The 23,499-nt window shown below is 36.6% G+C and overlaps 1 protein-coding gene across 1 annotated transcript in view; it reads left to right on the forward strand.

Annotated features, from left to right (window-relative positions):
• LOC134371787 (zinc finger protein 471-like) overlaps positions 1 to 19,217 on the forward strand; it is a 77,821-nt gene extending 58,604 nt beyond the window's left edge. Inside the window, exon 6 of the mRNA XM_063088611.1 lies at positions 17,870 to 19,217. Within this exon, the coding sequence (XP_062944681.1) occupies positions 17,870 to 19,217 (1,348 nt within the window). The remainder of the gene's footprint in view (positions 1 to 17,869) is intronic.
• Positions 19,218 to 23,499: the final 4,282 nt, after the last annotated feature.

The raw sequence follows: 23,499 nt of genomic DNA on the forward strand, positions 1-23,499 counted from the left end.
TCCTCTGAAATCCAGTCTCACTTTTCAGTACTTAGTAGCATTTATCTTCTCTGAAAAGTTTTCAGTTTAAGAGTCTTGTTCTGGGTGCTGGTTCCTATTTCCTCCCATTCTGGTGAGTGATTGCTATGGGGATAGGCTTAAACTGCCCAAGGCCTCCCTCTCTGTTTCTTCTTCATCCCACTCAGCATTCATTCTTGATTAAAGAAATGATTCAGCCCCTCTATTGTGCCACTTTTCTCAGAGGGACTTTGATGGGATAGAAATGTACTTCTTGGTAGAATGCGGCAGCCCCTTGTGCTGTACCTGGATGGTTTGGCGCCCACTTTCTGCCACCCCCTGAAAAAGCAGGTGGCTGAACTCTGGTCCCTGCTCTCAGGGAGCTCACAGCCTTTTAGTAGAAATTCAAGGAAACAAACAAGGGCCTAGAATGTGATGGTCCTGAACCAAGTACTATGAGAGTGGAAGGAGCTTCTGGCTTCTAGGTGCCTGTGGAGGAAGGTCAGGTGGATTTACCAAGCAGGTGATTTTTGAGCTGAGTCACACCTTGAAGGGAGAGGAGATGTTTGGCAGGTAGGAGAGGGTGGGGAGAGGAAGTGCAACATGAAAGACTTTCTTTTCCCCATTTGATTGTGTGGCTTTTTAAAATGCTAATAAATAACTTTATTTTTGTCAGCTGTCTCATAAGTACACTATAGCCAGCTGACAAACGTATGAACCAGTTTCTAATTGTCCCATTCAAACTGCTCTTGAGCAAGGGTTACCACTTGGTAATGTGATCTCCACATTATCCAATGTAGTGCTCGATTCTCAGTCTTTTTGACTATTGTTGGCATTTGAATTAGCTCAGGGGTTGGCAAACTTTCACAGTAAAAGGCCAAGGTATTAAGTATGTTAGGCTTTTAAGGTCTCTGCTGCAGCCACCCTATTCTGCCCGTATAGAGCTAAAGCAGCCATAGACAATATGTAAATGAGTGGACAGGGCTGTGTCCAATAAATCTTTACAAAAACTCCTGAAGTAGCTCATTCCTCATACTCCAGTTGGCCCCGTTTTTCTGTTTGCTTAGGACATCACACTTGTCTGGCTCTCCTCCCACCTTCCTGACTTCTCAGGTTTTGCTGTCATTCTTCCTCATCTCCCTCACCTTGAATTGTGGGCCTGCCTCAGTACTCTGTTCTTGGCTCTTTTTTGTCTGCATGCCTTCCTCTGGGGAGATGAGTCTGTTCCTTGTCTGTAAAACCCAGCCACATGCTGGCTTCTTCCAAATTGACATTGCCAACCCAAACCTCTCTGAGCTCCAGGCCTGTGTATCTAACTTGACTCCTCCACTTGAATGTCTAATAGGTAACTCAAACCTTATGGGTCCAGACCCAAATTCCTGAAATTCCACGATGAATCAATTCTCCCACAGTTGTCCTCCATCTCAGTTCCTGGCAGTTTCATGCTCTCAGTTACTCAGTACAAAAACCTTGTCATTATTGTCTCCTCTCTTTCCCTCACTTCTCATATTTGTTCCATTTGCAAATCCTGTCAATTCTGTTTCCACATTGTGTCCAAAATCCAATGGTTATTGCCACATCCACCATCGCCTCAATCCAAGCCTCATTATCTCTTAATATTGGTCTCTCGACTCCACTTCGGTGACCTTCTGTTGTGCTCAGCTCCCCACCATCCCTTTTCAATGCAGCAGACAGAGGGGGTCTGTTCAAACATATCAGCCCTTGTCACTCTCTGCTCAAAACACTCCCATGGCTTCCCTCAGTAAAGGCAAAACTCCTTAATGTGACCGATAAGGCCCTACATGTCCAGGCTCCTTGTTACCTCTGACATCTACTGCTATACTTGACTGTCACTTTCTTTTCTTTTTCAAAAATTGCCACCTTGTTTTCCTGATCACCCTGTCTAAAATCTCAAAGCTCCCGCCCGCCAATTCTTCACATCACTCTTCCCTGCTTTACTTTTTTCTTTTAGCATTTTTCAACATACTGTGTATTTTACTTAATTTATCTTTTTTCCTCTTGTCTCATTCCCTTACTTCATAGGCAGGGATTTTGGGCAGTTTTGCCCCAGTGCCTGATACAGAAAATATTTGTTGGATGAATGTTTGAATATAGTCTTATAGCTGTCTTGTAGCCAGTGTTTTGCTATTTAGTATTAGTGTTAGAATAATCATTTTTAATACCTGAAAATGTGCTTCATTCTTGCTTATTTCATATTAATACATTCCCAGAAGTTTTTCTTTCCTTGTGGATGTTAGTTTTCCCAACAATGGCAAAGGAGTAACAAACACTAGAAAAATGGACATCATTTTCTCTTGCACCAAAGATTTATAAAGATATTACAAAGACTGTTAAACAATGTTCTAAAGATACCTTGTTTCATTTAGAAAAGACTATCTGAAAAATATTTGAAATATTTAAATATCTGAAAAAAATATGAAAAAAATAAGTGCAAGACTTATCAGCCAGGAAGCATGCAGTTAGAATTATAAGACTGGGATCTGTTAAAACCCGTTTTATAATTGGGTTAGAATAGAAGCATAGAGGCATTCCTGTGTGCATAGAAGCAGCATTGTGTCTGAGCACCTATATCTTTGAACATGATTTAAAGTATTTGAAATGTTTGAGCTCCAGTATACTTGCAGATTTCCACTGCTGAATCTTGTGCAGTTTTCAGAATTAAAGGCATTTAACAAACTGATGGTGCAAAATGTAGATTGCTAATAGATACACATGATTAATTAAGAAAACTAGAGTTGATTCTTCCTGGCAAGTTAAACACTCCTATCAAATATTCAGCAAGCAAATTGGTTCCTTTGCTTTCATGCCAAGATTCTCCAACTTTCGAAATTATTGTTGAGAGCTGATCAGCATTTGTTTTAGACTCGCTCAGGTAGGCATATTAGTGTGTCTTTTGCTCAAGGTCATTAAGCAGTTCTTGGCTTTTTCCTGCAAATATTAACAGGTGGTCTACACTGCATGGGGCCTTTCAGTCTCCAGCTTAGGAGATTTCTCCATCAAGAGTTTACTATTTTCTCACGAATTAGGATATCACTTAGAAAACCTTTTTGACTTATCTTTACACAGGTCAGTTAAAAAATGTCTTCAAAGTTTGGTAGCAGGTTAAAGAATATGTGATAGTATATTACTCAATAGATAACAAACCTCAAAGGGACTTTTGTTTCTTGTAGAATAATATGAAGTTTTAGACTAAAAGGTTCAGCTGTTAGTCAATGTTGTGATTTGTTAAATGAGATAGTTAGGTTTGGTGAGTCAGGTTTGGCACAGTGAGGGACACTCAGATTGGGATGGCAAAAAGATTAAGTTTATTACTCACAGATGCCAGAGAGAAGAGGGTAGCACATCTCATGGGGCCAACAGGAAGGGGTGTGGGTGGCATCCAGGACACACACCCTCAACTTGTGGGTTAGGAATGAAAGAGAGAGGGAGGGACCTGTGGGCCGGAGACTTTGTTAGGGTCCAGGGGTTTACCTAGGTGGGTTTCCTGAGACAGGGTTGGATTGGTTAATTTAATGGAGTGCAAGGTTAAGTGAGGGAACTTGGGGGTGACGTTATTAGGTTCACTATGCTTAATGAAGGAGTAAGGTGGCCAAGTGGTTGAGAGTATGGAGGCTTATCTGTCTGGAACATAAAAATGGGGACTGGGTAAAGACTGTCTCAAAATATATGCGTCAAGGGTGAGAAGCCAGGGACAGACAACAGGATGGATGCTGAGGCAGCATTACCCTGACTGAGACTTATGATGTCAGTATCATCATAGCTAACATTCATAGAACATTTACCTCATGCCTTACATGTTTTAAGGGCTGTGCATGTAGTATCTCGTTTAATCCAAGTAAGGATCTATGAGGTTGGTATTGTTGATTTTTCCATTTTGCAACTGGGAAACTGAGGTACAGAGGGGTAAAGTAATTAATTGCAATTTCAGAGCTGGTGGGTGCCAGAGTCCAAATTCAGCTTTTGGGGTAGTCTGCCTTTTTTGCTTATTGATTTGAAAATCCCATGACCGTTACTCAGTTAAATTTGCCTTCTATTAGCCACAGATCCCCAGGATTAGAGTTTGAATTGAATAAATGTTTAAAATATGTTGGTATATATCAGAGTTGGATGCTAAAATCATAAAAATATGCTGCATAAAATCTGCCAGCAGTAGAGGAGCAGCCTCACCTTGCCTGTTGGTCAGGAAAATGCTGTTTGTGCCCAAGCACATCGTAAATGTGTTCATGATACCTCCTGACACTTCCCAGCTTCCAAGACGGCAACTTGGTTGTTACAGGCATTTTATTAATTAGAAATGTTATAGTGTTTTTTGTTCTTGTTACACACTCATGTTTATTTTAGAAAAAAGAGTATTGATAGTTTTTTTGTTTTTGTTTTTTTAAAAATGAATAGCTGGTAAAAATAGTAAATTAAACTAAAAGTAAAAATAGAAATTCTTAGAACCTAGTTTGGGGATAAGTCGTGTTGATCTCTTGAGGTTCATCTTTAGGTTTATTTTACCATTCTTGTGCTGCTCCAGGCTACTCAGATGTCCTGGTGTTGAACAGTGCTGTAATACCCATTGTGCATAGAACAACTTAGCCTTCATTTTTTATTGTTTTGAATTGATGACAAATATTTTCCTTGTGTGTGCCTCCTTTCACCTCCATAAAACTACATGTTCTTTTAGGGCAGGGGCTGTCTCCATATTTTTCTCTTTTTTCTGGATTTTATGACTTAATGAAGCCAGCTGTCCAGTAATGAACTAGATTTCCAAATCACCAAGTATAGAGTCTCTTACCCAAAATGAAGACAAGGTAATCCTTAGATCTCTGTATTATTTCACTAGGGCTGCCATAACAAACTACCACAGACTGGGTGTCTTAAACAACAGAAATTTCATTTCTCACAGTTCTGGAGGCTGGAAGTCAGAGATTAAGGTATCTGCAGGTTTGGTTTCTCCTGAGGCCTCTCTCCTTGGCTTGCGATGGCCACCTTCTCATGGTGTCCTCATGTGGCCTTTTCACTGTGCATGCACATCCTTGGTATTTCTTCCTCTTCTTATAAAGGACACCAGTCAGATTGGATTAAGGCCCCAACCATTTGTCCTTAGTTAACTTTAATTACCTCTTTAAAGGCCCTATCTCCAGTCATATTCTGAAGTACTGGGGGTTAGGACTTCAATATAGGAATTTGGGGGGGACACAGTTCGTTCTATAAAAATACCCTAGTCATGTGGAGGCATGAACACTGCTTGAGCAAGAACGTGGTTGTGTCATTTCAGGGCTTGGTGACATTTGGGGATGTGGCTGTAGATTTCTCCCAAGAGGAGTGGGAATGGCTGAACCCCATTCAGAGGAATCTGTACAGGAAGGTGATGTTGGAGAACTACAGGAACCTGGCATCGCTGGGTAAGGGTGTTCTCTGCTCCTTCTTCTATCTCTCCCCCTTCTCACTGCTGTGACTGAGAAGTCCTTCACTCCTTCATTAGTGAGCCCTGCACTATCTTTTCCCATCAAGCCAAGGGGACTGCATCTCAAGTCTGGACAGACCCACAGTGTGACCACATCCTATTTCTTATGTGTCTAGGACTTTGTGTTTCTAAGCCTGATATGATCTCCTCATTGGAACAAGGGAAAGAGCCCTGGATGGTGAAGAGAAAGATGACAAGAGGTTGGTGCTCAGGTGAGAAACAGGTGGGGTGAAGCCACTGCTGGTCACAGCTCAGCTGCTTCAGACACGTAGTATCATCAGTAGACTCTTCCTAAGCTTCTGGCCCAGAGGGGAACTCAAGGCCACTTTAGAATGGGCTTCCCAAATTTTTATTCTCCCACATCTCTTCTGTTCAGCTTTGTTCCCCTCCCCCTAAATTTAATGTATTTTCCTCTACTCTGGATCCCATTTCTTCCTAGCTCCTCTTCCCCTTTGTCTTTCAGACTTAGGAAATCATCTCTGTTCTTTAAAAAAAAAATCTTTTGCTGGTTTTGATGTAGTTTTTACTGTTTTATTTGTCTTTAATTAAGTGACTATTTCATTTATGGAGTTATTCTTTTAATTGATGTTAACAGAGTTTCAGCTTTGAGTAAGGCCGTCAGTTGCTGGTTGGTAAGATGAGCTTAGCTGTAAAAGGATAAACCATCTCATAGAAGAGATGAGACACAGCTATGCATAACTTAACTGAAGTAGGGACTGTTCATCTGTATGAGAAGTGTCGATAGGCATATGAGGAAGAAGAAAAATCATTACAGTTTTCATCCAAGGAGATAAGGAATGAGACTAGAGCCTTGAACAGAAACATTAGAATTAGAAGAAAGATTGGTAGGTTAGGAGATGGGTTGGGGTTAGGATGTAATAGATTTGGGGTTCATGTGGACTTCTCAGTGCAAACAGCATGCAGTTGGATTATTGACACTCAGAAGAAAAGAACTCTGATTCTGATCTGATGGAATATTCTTATGGATATTGTGGTATTTATACTGTTGGGGAATACAGAGATTTCAACCACAGCATTATTTCTGGAACAGCAAATTATTAAGTAAGACAAGGAATCAGAACTATAGATTTCTTTCAGAGATTTTATTATAATAGGAAATGGTAATTTCTAAAGAATTGAGAATGTTATAAGATTTCTTTGTTTAAATCATACATCAAAGGTAAAGTTTGTATTGACGGAACAGGACAGGTTGCTCAGAGTTTTAAATTATAACTCCCGGGCTGGCTAGTTAGCTCAGTTGGTTAGAGCGCAGCCTATAACACTAAGTCACAGGTTCAGATCCCTGCACTGGCCAGCCACCAAAAATTAAAAAAACAAAACAGAATTCTCATAAGTCATCATGTCAGATAGGAGAACAAGAATGATATTTTTGTGAAAGTTTTCAATTTAATTCATCATATGAAATCACATTCTTTGAACTAGTTTTATGAGACAACTTTTTCCCTCCTGCAGGTCCTTCATCTCTTGCTAAGACTCTGGTTGATTATGAACATTTGGCTTTTTTTTTTTTTAGTGATTGACCAGAATCTGGGCTTTTATAGTTAGCATTGTAAGGAGGCATGTAGAACTAGAGATGAAATTATTGCTAGATATAATGGAGAAAGAGTGAAAGGGAGTTTTACTTTTAGTAAAGCTGAAATAGGGATGGTATAGCAGATTTCTTCTACAGCCTCTGCTTCCTCTTTGTTTATATTAGCAATATTTTATCTTAAAGTCGTGAGCTCTGTTATTTCTTGATTTTTAATTTCTTTTCCCAGTCTTCTGCTAAAAACATAATGTGCACTAGGTCAACATTTAGGTGGGAAAGCTTATATTGTATCCTTTAGGACTGCAGCTATACAAATTTAGGAATATAAGGTTGGTTGAATATTGCTGGTCATAAAAAAAGCTCTCAGAATAATATGCTTTTCTGAGGGTTTAATTTATCTGTTACATTTTGGAATTTTTCTTCATACTAACACTAATAAAAGAGATACTGCTTTCTTAATATCTTTTAGACTTGAAGGCTGTGCGGGAGACCAAGGAGCTACTTTCAAAGGAGGATTTCTTTGAAGAAAAGTTATCCCAGACAGTGATAACAGAGAAACTCACAAACTATAGTCTGGAGTACTCTATATTAGGGCAAAACTGGGATTATGATGCTCTGTTTGAGACACAGTTGGTAAGTCAGGAGATAAACTTCAGGCAAGACAAAATATCCTTCATAAAGAAACCTTTTTGAGGAAAGAGACTGTGACTACAATGAATATGGGAGAAGTTTCCATTTGAATACAATACTCTTTATAGACAGATTATCCCCCCAGAGGAAACAGTACATAATCTTGATACATATAAGAAAAGTGTGTGGTGGGAGGCATTGAGCTGTAGCGAATTACAAACAAATATGTTTACGTTAGAAATGTTTGACTTCTAACAAATGTGAGAAAACTTTGAGGAGGATCTCAACCCTTGCTTTTCATCAAAGATTTCATACAAGAGAAAAACCCTGTGGACTTACTGAACAGTGTGAATTAAATATGGGAAAGCCTCCAGTCAGCATTAAAAAATTCATACTGTGTCTAAGTCCTCTACAAAATTCTTGTCTACAAAATTACAAATTCTCCATGGCAGAAAGTTTCTCCTATTTTTCTATTTTTTCCCTAAACATATACAATATAAATAGACGTAGCAATTATGTGACCTGGTTTACTGAGAACCTAAGTCACACTTCTTGGTACAGAGTACCTCTTCTACAATATGTGGACACAGCCCACCCCACTAGGGCCATGCGAGTTCACAAGCATGGTTTGATCAAGAACATGTTCATACCATTTCAGGGCTTGGTGACCATCACCAATATGGCTGTAGACCTCTCCCAGCAGCTAGACCCAGCTCAGAAGAGTTTCTGCAAGAAAGTGACATGGGAGAACCATGGTGACCTGACATCAGTAGGTAAGGATGTTTTTGCCAAATCTGAATCTGTCTTCAGGAGCCCCCATTTCCATACCTCAGTTTTGAATTATGGAGAAGGGAGGGGAGTTTTCTGAAATGTTGGCTTGAATTTTTGCTTCCAATTCCTAAGATAAACTTGTGGAATTGAAAGTTGGTATCTTTGTTATGCATGAAGTGTCATCTTTGACGTCTGTCAAATCCTCCTTACGTGTCTTTCTGCTTCCTCCTGCAATAACACTTTTCTGACAAAACCAAGCAGCTAGTTCTCAATTTTAGAATGGCAGGAGTATGACTGAACTCCATCTCTTTTTGCTTGTGCAGGACATTGTGTTTCTAAGCCAGATTTAGTCTCTTTCCTGGAGCAAGGGAAGGAGTCCTGGATGGTGAAAAGAGAGCTGACAGGAGGCCTGTTCTCAAGTGAGTGCGGGAGAGTCTGGTGTAGAAAAGCCACTGCAGGTGAGAGCTCAGCTTTCCTCAAAGAAGCCAAATCCTCACTAATATGCAGTAGAAAAATTGCCAAGTCCTCCAGATCTGGCAAGAAAATTGAAGCCTGGAATTTCCAAATTATTCTTTCCTCTTCCTTTTTTCCCTTCTTTCTAATAACTAATTTCCCTGTAGTGTTCCTTTTCTTGACCACTTGGATGTGTATCAGCCTCTCAGTTCCTTAAGTGACATTTTCCTGCCTGTGATGGACTATTGTGTTGTCTTCCAAAAGTTTATTCTCCTGTGATTAAATGGCCTATTCATTTCATTGTGCATCCATTCCTGTAAGAACCACGAATTGAAAGTTATGTGAGTGAGCCACTCTGCTTGGTGTTGGCAGGTGACTGGAGAAAGGGAGACTTTACACATGTATATAAACCATCAAAGAATTACTCTAATGAAGATAAGGCACGTTTATGGATAACTTGCAAAATTCCGAATAGGGCATTATACAAAGGAGATATTATTCCCAGTTGCTCCTATGTTTCAGTAGAACAGGGTGGGCAAAAGTGTATTGCAAGAAGATGGAAGTAGAAGGTCTCTTCTCTTGATACACTATTAGAGGAAAAGAAATTTCCTTGGAAAATAATGATTTGTAGATAATGTATTTCTGCCTCCTGTTTGGCAAAAGAATAGAAAACCATGACCAGTATCACAGCACATTAACATGTCATGACAGCTTTAGACCCCTTCCAGTCATGGTAAACACGTATTTTTCACATAGTAGAAATTATAGTTTACATTCAGTCATGCTTTGGCATTAAAGATATACTTACAATAGGTTTCTTTATGTAGGTGGAAACTACATTTTGGGGATTGCTGTATCCCTGGATATAAGCATCTGCTAAGCTTTGAAAGTTTTGTTTTTAGTGACTAGCAATGACTAGATGTGTGGATGTAATTGCATCCTCTCAGCATTGGGTATTTACATGAAAACTTTTGCTCATTATTTGGTGAAAGATAATAGCTAAAATTATTTTCTTATTATGGAAGATGGGAACTTTCCCCTAAATTTGGTTTTTCTCTTTACCTATTTGTAAAATGTTCCTCATTTGTATCTATTTCACTGTTCCTGTCTTAAATGTTTTCTTAACAGTCCCAGCAATTTTTATATACAGTATAAACATACCAATTCTTTGATGTATTGTCTCAAACTATTTTTTACATATTAATGAGTTTTTATTTTAATTAGGTCTTTTAAAATTGTGATATGTAAATTTTAAAAAATTTTTCTGTGGTCTATGTATTATTTCTATTACAATTTATCCTAATATTTGTGTCCTTAGAAACTTGATACATATAGTTCTACTTAATTTTTTTAATGGCTGTCTGGTATCACAATAGATAGATATACCATAATTTATTTAAATAATTTACTGTTGATTACATTTGAACATTTAGGTCTTTTTCAGTTTTTACCCATAATCAACAATGGTCTAGTTTGTTCATATTTCCTTTTTTACAAGTCATAATATTTCTTTCTTTCTTTCTTTTAAAATTTTTTTTTACATTTTCTGGTTTATTATAAAAATATTACAAAAGATACAGAGAAACAGCCAGATGAAGAGATGCATAGGGCTGGGTATGGGGAAGAGGGGGCTTGGAGCTTCCATGCCCTCTCTGGGAGTACCAACCTCCCAGAAGCTCCAGAATATTTCTTTAATATGCCTAGAAATGAATTTTCATGGTTCAAGAATACATATTTTTTAAGTTTCACGGATATTTTGCTATATCATTGGTGAAGAATGCATGAGAGTACCTGTTTCCAGACATTATCACCAGTATGGATATTAAATATTTTTTTTTTTTTTTTTGGCCAAGCTGGTTAGGTGAAAAATAAAATTTTATTAAATTTGCATTTTCTTGACTACTTGTGATGTTGAGAATATATGTATTTAAATTCATTTAGAGTTCATATTCTGTTGATGGTGTGTCTATACCCATCACCCACCTTTCAATTGAGTCATATTTCCCTGTCTTTATATAGTATGGATATGTCTTTTTCATATAAATTTGATCAATTTTTTTTCCAAGTTTTTTGTAAATTTGCATGTGGTGTCTCTCACTACATAGCAGTTTAAATTGAGTGTTATCTTTATTTATAGAAGCATATACTTGTTGCTTTTTTGTTTCACTCTTTTTCTTTTTGTTAGTAGATGTGTCATTCCCATTTTAATCATGTAACACATTGGATTGTTCCCATTTCTGTCTCATTTCTTTCTCTGTTTCTCCTTTATCCCCCTCATTACTTTCCTTTTCTTCCTTCTCATTTTTCCCTTCCTTCCTTACCTTTCCCTTTATCTTCAGTCTTTTCCTGGATGGTTTGGTTTTCTTTGTTTTGTTTATATATTTTTATTATGGAAGAGTACATGTAACATAACATTTAACCATTTTAAAGTGTACAGTTTGGTGACGTTAATTTACAAAGTTATGCAACTGTCACCATTATCTAGTTCCAGAAATTTTTCTTACCCCAAAGGGAAATCTTGTATCCATTAAGCACTTACTCCTTTCCCTAGCCTCAGGCAACCATTAATCAGCTTCTGTCTCTATAGGTTTGCCTTTTCTGGATATTTCATGTATGAAATCATACAATGGTGGCCTATTTGGTCTGACTTAACATGTTTCCAAGATTCGATTCATGTTGTTACATGTATCAGTACTTCATTCCTTTTTAAGGTTGAATAATATTCCATTTTATGGATGTGTCACATTTTGTTTATTCATTCATCTGTGATGAACATTTGGGCTGTTCCCGTCTTTTGGCTACTGTGACTAGTGCTGCTTTGAGCACTAGTACAAGTCTTTGTTTCAATACCAGTTTTCAGTTTTTTGAGGTATATATCTAGGAGTGGAATTGCTGAGTCATGATAATCCTATTTTTATCTTTTTGAAGAACTGCCAACTGTTTTCCTTAGCAGCTACACCATTTTACATTTTCACTAGAATGTACAAGGGTTCTGATTTCTCTGCATCCTCACCAACATTTTTTGTTTTATGTTTGTTTGCTTTTTTAATTGTAGCCATAGTAGGTGTGAAGTAGTATCTCGTTGTAGTTTTGACTTGCATTTCTCTAATGACTACTGATGTTGAGAATCTTCTCGTGTGCTTGTTGGCAATCATATATCTCTTTTGCAGAAATGTCTATTCAAGTCCTTTGCCTGTTTTTTTGCTGAGTTTTTTGTCTTTTTGTTAAGTTGTAAGAGTTCTTTATATATTCTAGATATTAGACCTTTATCATATATATGTATTGCAAATATATTTTCCCATTCTGTGGATTATCTTTTATTCATGATAGTATTATTTGATGCACAAAAGTCTATAATTTTGATGAAGTACAATTTATTCTTACTTCTGTTGCTCAGTCAGATATAGAATCCATTGCCCATCAAAGGTCATTAAGATTTACCCTATTTTTTTTTTAAGATTTCTATAGTTTTAGCTCTTATAGTTAGGTCTTTGATTCATTTTCAATTAATTTTTGTATACAGTGTGAGATAAGGGTTCAACTTAATTTTTTAAAATATAGATATCCTGTTGTCCCAACACTATTTATTAAAGAAACTATTCTTTCTCCATTGAATGGTTTTGGAACCCTTGTCAAAAACCAATTGATTCTCCAAAGAACACATACAAATGGCCAACAAGTATGTGAAAAATGCTCAACATCACTAATCATCAGGGAAATGCAAATCAAAACCACAATGAGATATCACCTCATACCTGTTAGGATGGCTATTATAAAAAAAAAAAAAGACAACAGATGTTGATTGGGATGTGGAGGTATTCTAAACTCTTCATGGGCAGGCAAAATGGTGCAGCTGCTCTGGGAAACTGTATGGTGGTTCCTCAAAAAATTGAAAATAGGACTACTCTATGATCCAGCAATCCCATTTCTGGATATTTGTCCAAAATAACTTTAATCAGGATCTCAAAGAAATATTAGCACTTTTATGTTCATAGCAGCAATGCTATTCGCAATAGCCAAGATGTGGAAGTAATCTAAATGTTGATTGACAGATGAATGTATAAAGAAAATGTGGCATACACATACAATGCAATATTATTCAGCTTTAAATAAAAGGGAAATTCTGCAGTGTATGTCAATATGGATGAACCTTGAGGACATTATGCTGAGTGAAATAAACCAGTCATAGGAAGACAAATACTGCATGATTTTACTTATACATGATATCTAAAATAGTCACATTCATAGAATCAAAGAATGGAATGGTGGTTGCCAAAGGCTAGGGAAAGGAGGAAATGGGGAGTTACTAATCAGTGGGCATAAATTTTCATTAAGCAAAATGAATATTCTAAGATCTCTACAACATTGTATCTATAGTCAACAATAATAGCATATTGTACACTTAAAATTTTGTTAGGAGGGTAAACCTCATTTTAAGTGTTCTTATCATTATAAAATAAAATGAAGTAAAAAAAATAAAAGCAATAAAAGTAATAGTAGCAATTTGTTAAAAAATAAATCAACTGACCTAGATGTATGGGTTTATTTCTGGACAATCTTGTTCCTCCTTGGCTAAATATATTCCTAAGTATTTTATTCTTTTAATGCTATTTTTCATGAAATTGTTTTTTATAATTTTGTTTTTGGGTTTCTCATTCATAGTGCATAGAAATAGAACTGATTTTTGTGTATTATGTATCCTGCAGTTTTGATGCATTAATGAATTAGCTCTAATACTTTTTTTGTGAATTCTTTAGGATATTCTATATATAGGATCATGTCATCTGTAAGTAGAGACAGTTTGCTTCTTCCTTTCTAATTTAGATGCCTTTTTTTCTATTCTTTTTTTTCACCATTTTAATCATTTTATTTTATTGGTTATGAATATTCATGGGGTACAAAGTTGACTGTCACCACGCGTGCCCAAGATGTGTTGGCCAGACCCATACTGGCAGCGTGCCCATTACAACAAATTGCTGTTACATCGTGTGCCCCACCCAATTTTCCCTGACCTCCCTCCCCATCCCCTTTTCCCCCACTCCACTTTGTATCCCTAGGTGTGCTCTCTTTCTGTTTCTAATTGCTCAGGCTAGAACTTCTGGTACAATGTTGAATAGAAGTTGTGAGAGAGCAGGCATCCTTGTCTTGTTATTGATTTGAGGCGGAAAGCTTTTTAGTCTTTGGATGTCATAGAAAAAGTCTGTGTCCATTTCCCTTTTTAAGATCATCTTTTTATGAACATTTGGCTCTTTGCATTACCTTCCTAAAATCAATTATACCTATATATGAGGGTATGTCTAAAAGTTCATGCAAAGATAAATATTGCCTTTTAGTTCTATTTTCCCATGAACTTTTTGATGAGCCTACATATGTTGAGATAGAAATATATGTGAACAAAATGCTGATACATGCTAAGTGACTTAGTGAAAGGACTTGCAGCATGCTTACTCCTCCCCATAAGCTTGTAGTCTGAGATTAGACGTATACTTGTTTAGTAGTGTATATGAATGTAATTAAATATAATATTAGTACTCAATATTATAAAAACTGTCTCTTCAAAAAGAGAAATTAATATGATCATCTCAGTATATGCAGAAAAAGCATTTGACAAAATTCAGCATCCTTTCATGATAAATTCTCTGAACGAATTAGGTATAGAAGGATGTGCCTCAACAAAATAAAGGCCATAGATGACAAGGCCATAGTTAACATCATACTCAACAGTGAGAAGCTGGAATCTTTTTTTTTAAGATAGGAACACAGTAAGGATGCCCACTCTCATCACTTTGATTCAGCATAGTACTGGAAGTCCTAGCCAGAGCAATTAGGCAAGAAAAGAAATGTAAGGAATCCAAAACAGAAAAGAAGTAAAATTGTCTCTGTGGATGACATGATCTTGTATGTAGAAAACCCTAAGGACTCCAACAAAAATGGCTAGAATTAATAAACAGATTCAGCAAAGTTGCAAGGTACAAAATCAACATACAAAAATCAGTTGCATTTTTATATGCTGACAATGAACAATCTGAAAAAGAAACAAAACAATTCCATTTATAATAGCTACAAAATATAAAATACTTAGTAACAAATTTAACCAATGAGGTGAAAGATCTATATATTGAAAATTATAAAACACTGATGAAAGAAATTGAAGAAGGTGGCACAAATGAAAGATGACCCATGTTCATGGACTGGAGCAACTAATATTATCAAAATGTTTACACTACCCAATGTGATCTACAGGTTCAGTGTAATCTTTATCAAAATTCCAATGTCATTTTTCACAGAAATATAAAAAACAATCCTAAAATTTGTATGGAACCACAAAAGACCCCAAATAGCTGAAGCAATCTTGAGCAAGATGAACAAAGCTGGAGGCATCACACTTCCTGTTTTCAAATTTTATTTCAAAGCTGTAGTAAACAGAATAGCATGATACTGACATTAAAACAGACACATATATCAGTGGAACAGAATAGAAAGCCCCCAAATAAACCCACATGTATAAGGACAACCAATCTTTGACAAAGATGCCAAGAATACACAATGAGGAAAGGATAGTGTCTTCAATTCTTGTTGTTGGGAAAACTGGATATCCACATGCAAAAAAATGAAATTGGATGCTTATCTTAAACCATACACAAAAATCAACTCAAAACGGATTAAAGACTTAAACATAAGACCTGAAAGCATAAAAGGATGAAAACATAGGGAGAAAGCTTCATGATAATATTGGTCTTGGCAGTAATTTTTTGGCTTTGACACCAAAAGCACAGGCAACAAAAGCAAAAATAAACAAGTGGGATTCCATCAAACCAGAACATTTCTGCACAGCAAAGAAAACACAAAAATGAAAGGTAGTCTACCAAATTGGAAAAAATATTTGTAAACCACATAGCCAATAAGAGGTTAATATTCAAAATATATAATGAGCTCATAAAACAATAGTGAAAGGCAAATAACCCAATAGGAAAATAGCAAAGGGCCTGAATAGACATTTTTCCTAAGAAGACATACAGATGGCCAACAGGTATATGAAAAGGTGCTCAACATCACTAATAATCAGGGAAATACAAATCAAAACCACACTGAGATATCACATCACACCTGTTGGGATGGCTGTTATCAAAAAGTCAAAAGATAAGTGTTGGTGAGGATGTGTAGTTAGTGGGAATGTAATTTTGTGCAACCATTATGGAAAACAGTATGGAGGCTCTTCAAAAAGTTAAAAATAGAACTACCATATGATCTAGCAACCCCACTACTGGATATATGTACAAAATAAATGAAATCAATACATTGAGGAAATATTGGTGCTCCTGAGTACATTGCAGCATTTTCACAATAGTCAAGATATGGAAACAACCTAAGTGTCTGCTGATTAATGAACACAGAAAGAAAATTTGGTGTATATATAATGTGGAGTGTGTGTGTGTGTGTGTGTGTGTGTGTGTGTGTGTGTGTGTGTGTGTATAAAATGAAATATTACTCAGCCTTTAAAAAGAAAATCCTGCCATTTGTGACAGTATGGATGAACCTGGAGGACATTATGCTAAGTGAAATAAGCCAGACACAGAATGACAGATACTGCATGATGTCACTTATATGTGGAATTGTAAAAAAAATCAAGCTCAGAAACAGAGTAGAAGAGTGATTACCATGGGTTGAGGGCTGGGAGAAATAGGGAAATGTTGGTCAAAGGGTACAAACTTTCAGTTATAAGGTGAATAAGGTCTGGAGACCTAATGTACAGCCCAGTGACTATAGTTAATAATAATGTATTGCATACTTGACATTTGCTAAGAGAGTAGATCTTAAGTAGTTTCACCACACACACAAAAAATGGTAACTATATGAGGTGATGGGTATGTCAGTTAGCTTAATTGTGATAATCATTTCATGGTGTATATGTATATTAAAATAGCACTTTGTTTACCTAAAATTTATACAATTTTTACTTTTCAGTTAGACCTCAATAAACCTGGAAAAAAATTTATTTCAAAAAAAGGAGATAAATCACAAGGCCCTATTTAGAAATACCCAGAAAACTGCAGATTTTTTTTTCAGGCTTTTGGAAGTAAGCAGGAAAATGCAAAAATGATTTTATGTAAATACTGTGCTTCAGCAATCCCTTGGCAATGTAACTTTTGTTCCGATGCATCATATAAAATGTGGTTAATAGATTAACACCATTTTCTGGTTGTAGAAGAATAACTGGGCTTTCAGGTAACCCTATTGAATGTCCTAGAATAGAGTGTCTTTTTTGTGCTTTGGCATGCTGGTTTGAACAACTTTTGGGATGTGAAGACATGGCTTTTAATGATGGCTACTCTGCCATCCAAATCAGGATAGACAGTGTGAAAAAGGCAATAAAGGTCATAGCCTGTCAACTCCTTAGTCTTCCGATATGTAACTAATTCTGCATATATTGAATTCTTTTTCTACTTCTCTTAGGTTCTTGTATGGATTCAGTCTGGGGTTTTCTTACATACATTGTACACTGCTTTTTCTTTTTTAGATCTAATAGCTTTTAGAGCTGCAAGATTTATTTTGTTTACCAAGTTTACCAATTTTAGAAGATTCCTTTTTTTCTTAAGCACATGATAAAGGAAATATCTGTTCTCTTGATGTCTTTTAGGCCATCGATCTATACACGAGACCCAGGAATTATTTCCAAAGCAGGACTCATATGCTGAAGAGAGAACAGACAAAACCTCAAACACTAAATTTGAGTGTTCCACTTTCAGAGAAAATTGGGATTCTGAGTGTGTATTTGAAAGGAAGCTGATAGGTCAAGAGACACAGTTCAAACAAGAGGCAATAACTCCTGACAAAACCTTCTCTAAGGCAAGAGAGCATGTACATAACAAATCTGGAAGATGGTTCTACTTGGACGATTCAGAAGAGGGGGTTCATAATCATGATTCAGTTAAAGGTTTCCAAAAAAAATCAGTTGGAATAAAACAAACAGGAATATATGCAGGAAAAAAACTTTTCAAGTGTAGTGAATGTAAGAAAACTTTTACCCAGAGCTCATCCCTTACTGTTCATCAGAGAATTCATACTGGAGAGAAACCTTATAAATGTAATGAATGTGGAAAGGCCTTTAGTGATGGTTCATCCTTTGCACGACATCAGAGATGTCACACTGGCAAGAAGCCATATGAGTGCATTGAGTGTGGGAAAGCTTTCATACAGAACACATCCCTCATTCGTCACTGGAGATATTATCACACTGGGGAAAAACCATTTGATTGCATTGATTGTGGGAAAGCCTTCAGTGATCACATAGGGCTTAATCAGCATAGGAGAATTCATACTGGAGAGAAACCTTACAAATGTGATGTATGTCACAAATCCTTTAGGTATGGCTCATCCCTTACTGTACACCAGAGGATTCACACTGGAGAAAAACCATATGAATGTGATATTTGCAGAAAAGCCTTCAGCCATCATGCATCACTCACTCAACATCAAAGAGTACATTCTGGAGAAAAGCCTTTTAAATGTAAGGAATGTGGAAAAGCTTTTAGGCAGAATATACACCTTGCTAGTCATTTGAGGATCCATACTGGGGAGAAACCCTTCGAATGTGGGGAATGTGGGAAATCTTTCAGCATCAGTTCACAGCTTGCCACTCATCAGAGAATTCATACTGGAGAGAAGCCCTATGAATGCAAGGTTTGTAGTAAAGCATTCACCCAGAAGGCTCACCTTGCACAGCATCAGAAAACTCACACAGGAGAGAAACCATATGAGTGCAAGGAATGTGGTAAAGCCTTCAGCCAGACCACTCACCTTATTCAACATCAGAGAGTTCATACTGGAGAGAAACCCTATAAATGTATGGAATGTGGGAAGGCCTTTGGAGATAACTCATCTTGTACTCAACATCAGAGACTTCACACTGGCCAGAGACCTTATGAATGTATTGAATGTGGAAAAGCATTCAAGACAAAGTCATCCCTCATCTGTCATCGCAGAAGCCATACTGGAGAGAAACCTTATGAATGTAATGCGTGTGGCAAAGCCTTTAGTCATCGTCAATCCCTTAGTGTACATCAGAGAATTCATTCTGGGAAAAAACCTTATGAATGTAAAGAATGTAGAAAAACCTTCATCCAAATTGGACACCTTAATCAACATAAGAGAGTTCATACTGGAGAGAGATCCTACAACTATAAGAGAAGCAGAAAAGTCTTCAGGCAGACTTCACACTTTGCTCATCATCAGCGAATTCCTACTGGAGAGTCATCAACACGGCCTTCTTTACCTTCCACATCAAATCCTGTGGATCTCTTTCCCAAATTTCTCTGGAATCCATCCTCACTCCCATCACCATAGTCTCAAGACGTCATTTCAGCTAGACTGCTCCAGTAGTTAAAAACTATTGCCCTTTTGTTTTGTTTTTGTCCTTTGCTAGTTCTTCATATTTCAGTCAGATTGATATTTTTAAGTGCAAATGTAATTTATTCACTCATGTAAAGCTTGTGGATCCCTTAAATTGGTTAATGCATAAGATGTGCTTAGCACAGTGACTGATCCATACTATGTGTTCAGTAATCTTAGCTCTTTTAAAAACATTATTGTTGAACATTGAAAACTTGTCATAATCAGCTCTGATAAAAATGGAGCAGGATGAGGTGAGTAGAAACCAGATTTTAGATCAGGAACAGGATTTCTCTTGGTAGTTGGTGAGGTTTTGCCTATGTTGGTTTAAAACTTGATTCCATAATGTTGAGTTAGCATTATGGCGTCCCATCTGATCTATGTAAACATGAATGTCCTTGATTTGTCCTTGTTGGTGAGAAAATTCAACTTTATTGTACATTTGACAATAGTCTTAGAAAGTTTAAAGAAGTTTTAGAAAGTTTAGAGAACATGAAGGAGTAGGCCACCTGAAACAAATGAATTAAAGCAGTCAGAAAAATGCAAGATTGTATTCATGTAGTTAAAACTATTGACATGTTACTCAAGATTTAGAAAATTTGGCAATATTTGATTTATTTAAAGTGACTTGGTTTTGAATGAATTCTGTTTGACTTTCAAGGAACCATAAACTCTGAATTAAAGTGATCTAGAATAGGCGTCAGCAAACTGATTCGTGGCCACAGTCTCATTGATCTTTTGTATAGCTCATGATCTAAAACCTTTAAAAAACTTTTAAATGGTTGAGAAAAGTGAAAAGAATATTTTCAACATGAAAGTTATATGAAATTTAAATTTTGGTGTCTGTAAATAAAGTTTTGTTGGCACCCAGCCACACTCATTTGTTTTTGTATTATCTATGGCTGCTTTCAGGCTACAACAGGAAAGCTAAGTAGTTGTGACAGAGACCACATGGCCTGCAAAGTCAAAAATACCTACTGTCTGACCCTTTATAGAAAACATTTGTAGATTCTTGCTGTAGATCAGAGGTCAACAGATTACAGCTCATGGGCCAAATCTTGTCTGCTACCTGTTTTTTTAAATGGGGTTTAACTGAACCATGGCCATGCTCATTTGTTTACAGAGTTGAGTAGTTGCAACAGGGACTTTATGGCTCTCAAAGACTCAACATTTACTGTCCCTTTACAGAAAGTTTGCCAACCTCTGCTTTAGAGAAAAATACACAAGAGGTTCAAATTTTATGAGTGTAATATAACTCTCAAAAATAAGAAAAGTATAAAGCAATATATTTATGAATAGAGGTGAAAGGAAATTATTAAACTATATTGAGAAATAGAAAGTATAATAAAAGGAGGAATATTTTTTAGATGAAATATTCAGTACTATTAAAATGTTTGTAAACTGTAATTCCAAACAATCCAGTAAGCTATGTTTACTTTGACAGTTTTATTTGAAACAACATGAGGAATGTAATTAGGCAAGAATAGCAAGGAAATTTTTGAAATGAATTTCTTTGCATATGAGATTTTGGCATATAATAAGACTGGTATTTCAATGTTGGGAAAATGATGTTTTGACAGCTGATTATCCACCTCTCCAACAAAAAAAGCTAGAAGCACCTTTATACCTTACATAGAAATATAAGACAATTGTATTTAACATCTCTAATTATGAAATAATATGTTAGAGGCAAACATAGAAAAGAGGAAGCCTTTATCAAGCTGGACATGGAATCCTAGAAGCCATAAAGAAAGAGAATAAGTTGGCCTCTATGAAGATTTAAAACTGACATGGTGAAAGATACCAAAAACACATAAAAGAATATTGACAGAAAATGTGTGCAATTTATATAAAAGAATACGTCATTTAGGAACAGAGTGCTGTTGCACACACACAGCAGTGGGGAAAATTGCCAGTGCATACCAGTAGGCATGTCAAAGCTGAAGAATTCAAATAAATAAAAATTTGTGAAGTTCTTAACCTCTTTAATCAGAAGAATATGAATGAAAACAAATTTTCTTGTCTTTGAGGTGGATTAAAATCTAAGATTTGGATAATACCCATTACTGGCATTAGTGAGGGAAAACAGATACTTGTTCATCATTAGTGGTGTAAATTTGTCTCCTGCCTTTTTGGATGGCAATATGGCAAGCCCTATCAGCATTATAAATGTTTATTCCTTTTGAAACAGTAATTTCAGATCTAGGAATTTTATCCTATTGGAATAAATAGATAGATGTAAATAATGTTTATTGCAGAATTGTTTTAATTATAACAAATTGGAATTCAGTGTCCTGCCAAGAAGATTGATTAGATTGTAGTTATTCATTACTCTATTGTTCAGTTCATAGAAAGTGGTTAAGCTCTGTGTATACTTCTGTAGCAAGTTGTCCACAATATATTTAATGAAATATGTGATTTGCAGAACCTTATGTGTAAAATGATCTTGTAGTTATAGAGTCAAAATTAATATTGAATTAATATTGATGTGCGTGTGTCCATTTAGTATATATGTTCAAATCTGTTTTTGACTTTTCCTTGCTTTTTGTGGGCACTTTCCCTTTCTTCATTCTACGTTCTGGTGAACTGCCAGTCACATATGTCTCCAGGTAAGCCAACAACTTTCCATTCTTTGAATTTTGATTGGAGACACAGAGATAGGAGCAGGGCCAATATTAAGCTTTAAGAACCAAGAGGCCCTAATGGATGTTTTCTTTTAGTTAGTATTCATGTCGATTGGTTGGAACCCTTTTGTACCAGATGTAAAGTACTGTATATGGAATATCACTCCTGGACTGGAAGTAGTTCGAATTGAGTCATCCTTTGGCATCAACGTAAGGATTTCTGCATTTGTCCCAGGAATCCATTTATATGATTTCAGCTTTCTCCCATCTTGGTTTTGTTCAGTTCTTTAAATGTGTACTCTTCTCATATTTAATTTCAGATTTTAAGTGAGATTCAGGTTCTTTTTTTCTCAACCATAGAAAGCTAGCTAATACAGAAATTGATACTACAGAGTGGTTACCACACTATAGAGAAGCAGTGTATGAAGGATTGATAATTGAGTAAGACAGATCAAAAGAGAAGAACTCCTTATTCTACTTTGTACTAGGAAATGATATTCATGTTATAGCATTAATGCCCATTGTGCACTAAGGAGCTGGATAGTTCTTGCCAAAAACTAACAGTGATGAGTACTAGTTCTAAAATTATATGTGATACTTGTTTACAATGAAATTAGATAATTTAAAGGCCATTTGAATTTCTGGCCTCAAGCAAGAAGTTGAAATCAGGACATCTTTATGACTGTGTTGGGAAGAATCTCACTGCTTCTAACCATGGGCCTGCAATTGCTGAAAACCGAATGCCACAGTAAATGCAGTTAGTTGTTGAGCTGTGATGCTTACTGAATTCCCAACCTTGCCACTTCTCTTAGGTAATTTGGGGAAGATGTGAATCTAGTTTATTGGAATGGGGCTATCTGGAAGGATTCAAAGATCTTAGAAAGCTTACACCCCCTCTCAACCCTTCAGAAACCTTCCTACTAATTCTCCTTACCATGCTTCCCTTGTAATAGAAAACTTAATTGTCCTTTCTTTCCCAGCCCCACCATTATTGCTTGGCTAGTAACCAAAATCTGAATTTAATATGACCTGTAATTTGAAATACAGAAAGATAGGGAAGAGATTAGTCTCACCTAGAAGATTCAATATCCTTCACTAGTTATACCATCAAAAATCTAGGGAATGTTTTTGAAAATGTATTTTGAGGGTTAGAAATTGCTTTGCATGATATACAAGGGCTTGAAAGAATTTAAGAGTTTATAATGCAGGATTGGATTATTTATGTACACGCTCCTCACTCTCTTTTGCAAGATCCCCTGTCAAGGCCCAGTAGCCTTTCCATGTTTCTTTAACATGAAAGAAGCATGAACATCTTCTAAAATTTCCCTATGTCAATGTGGCAGTGTTGGAAACTGATTGAGTCATGGGGGCAGATCCCTCATGAATGGATTAATGTTCTCCCTGGGAGAGGAGCGGTAGTGAGTGAGTTCTAGCTCTATTAGTTCCCATGAGATCTGATTGTTTAAAGGACCCTGGCACTTCCTCTTGCTCTCTCGCTTCTGCTCTCTCGCTTCCACTCACCATATGATCTGCTTGTACCCACCAGCTGCCTGCCACTTTCTGCCATGAGTAGAAGCAGCCTGAGGCCCGTGCCAGATGCACCTGCCCCAGAA

Source organism: Cynocephalus volans, chromosome 3, assembly GCF_027409185.1.
Source record: "Cynocephalus volans isolate mCynVol1 chromosome 3, mCynVol1.pri, whole genome shotgun sequence".
In the NCBI taxonomy this organism is placed as follows: domain Eukaryota; kingdom Metazoa; phylum Chordata; class Mammalia; order Dermoptera; family Cynocephalidae; genus Cynocephalus; species Cynocephalus volans.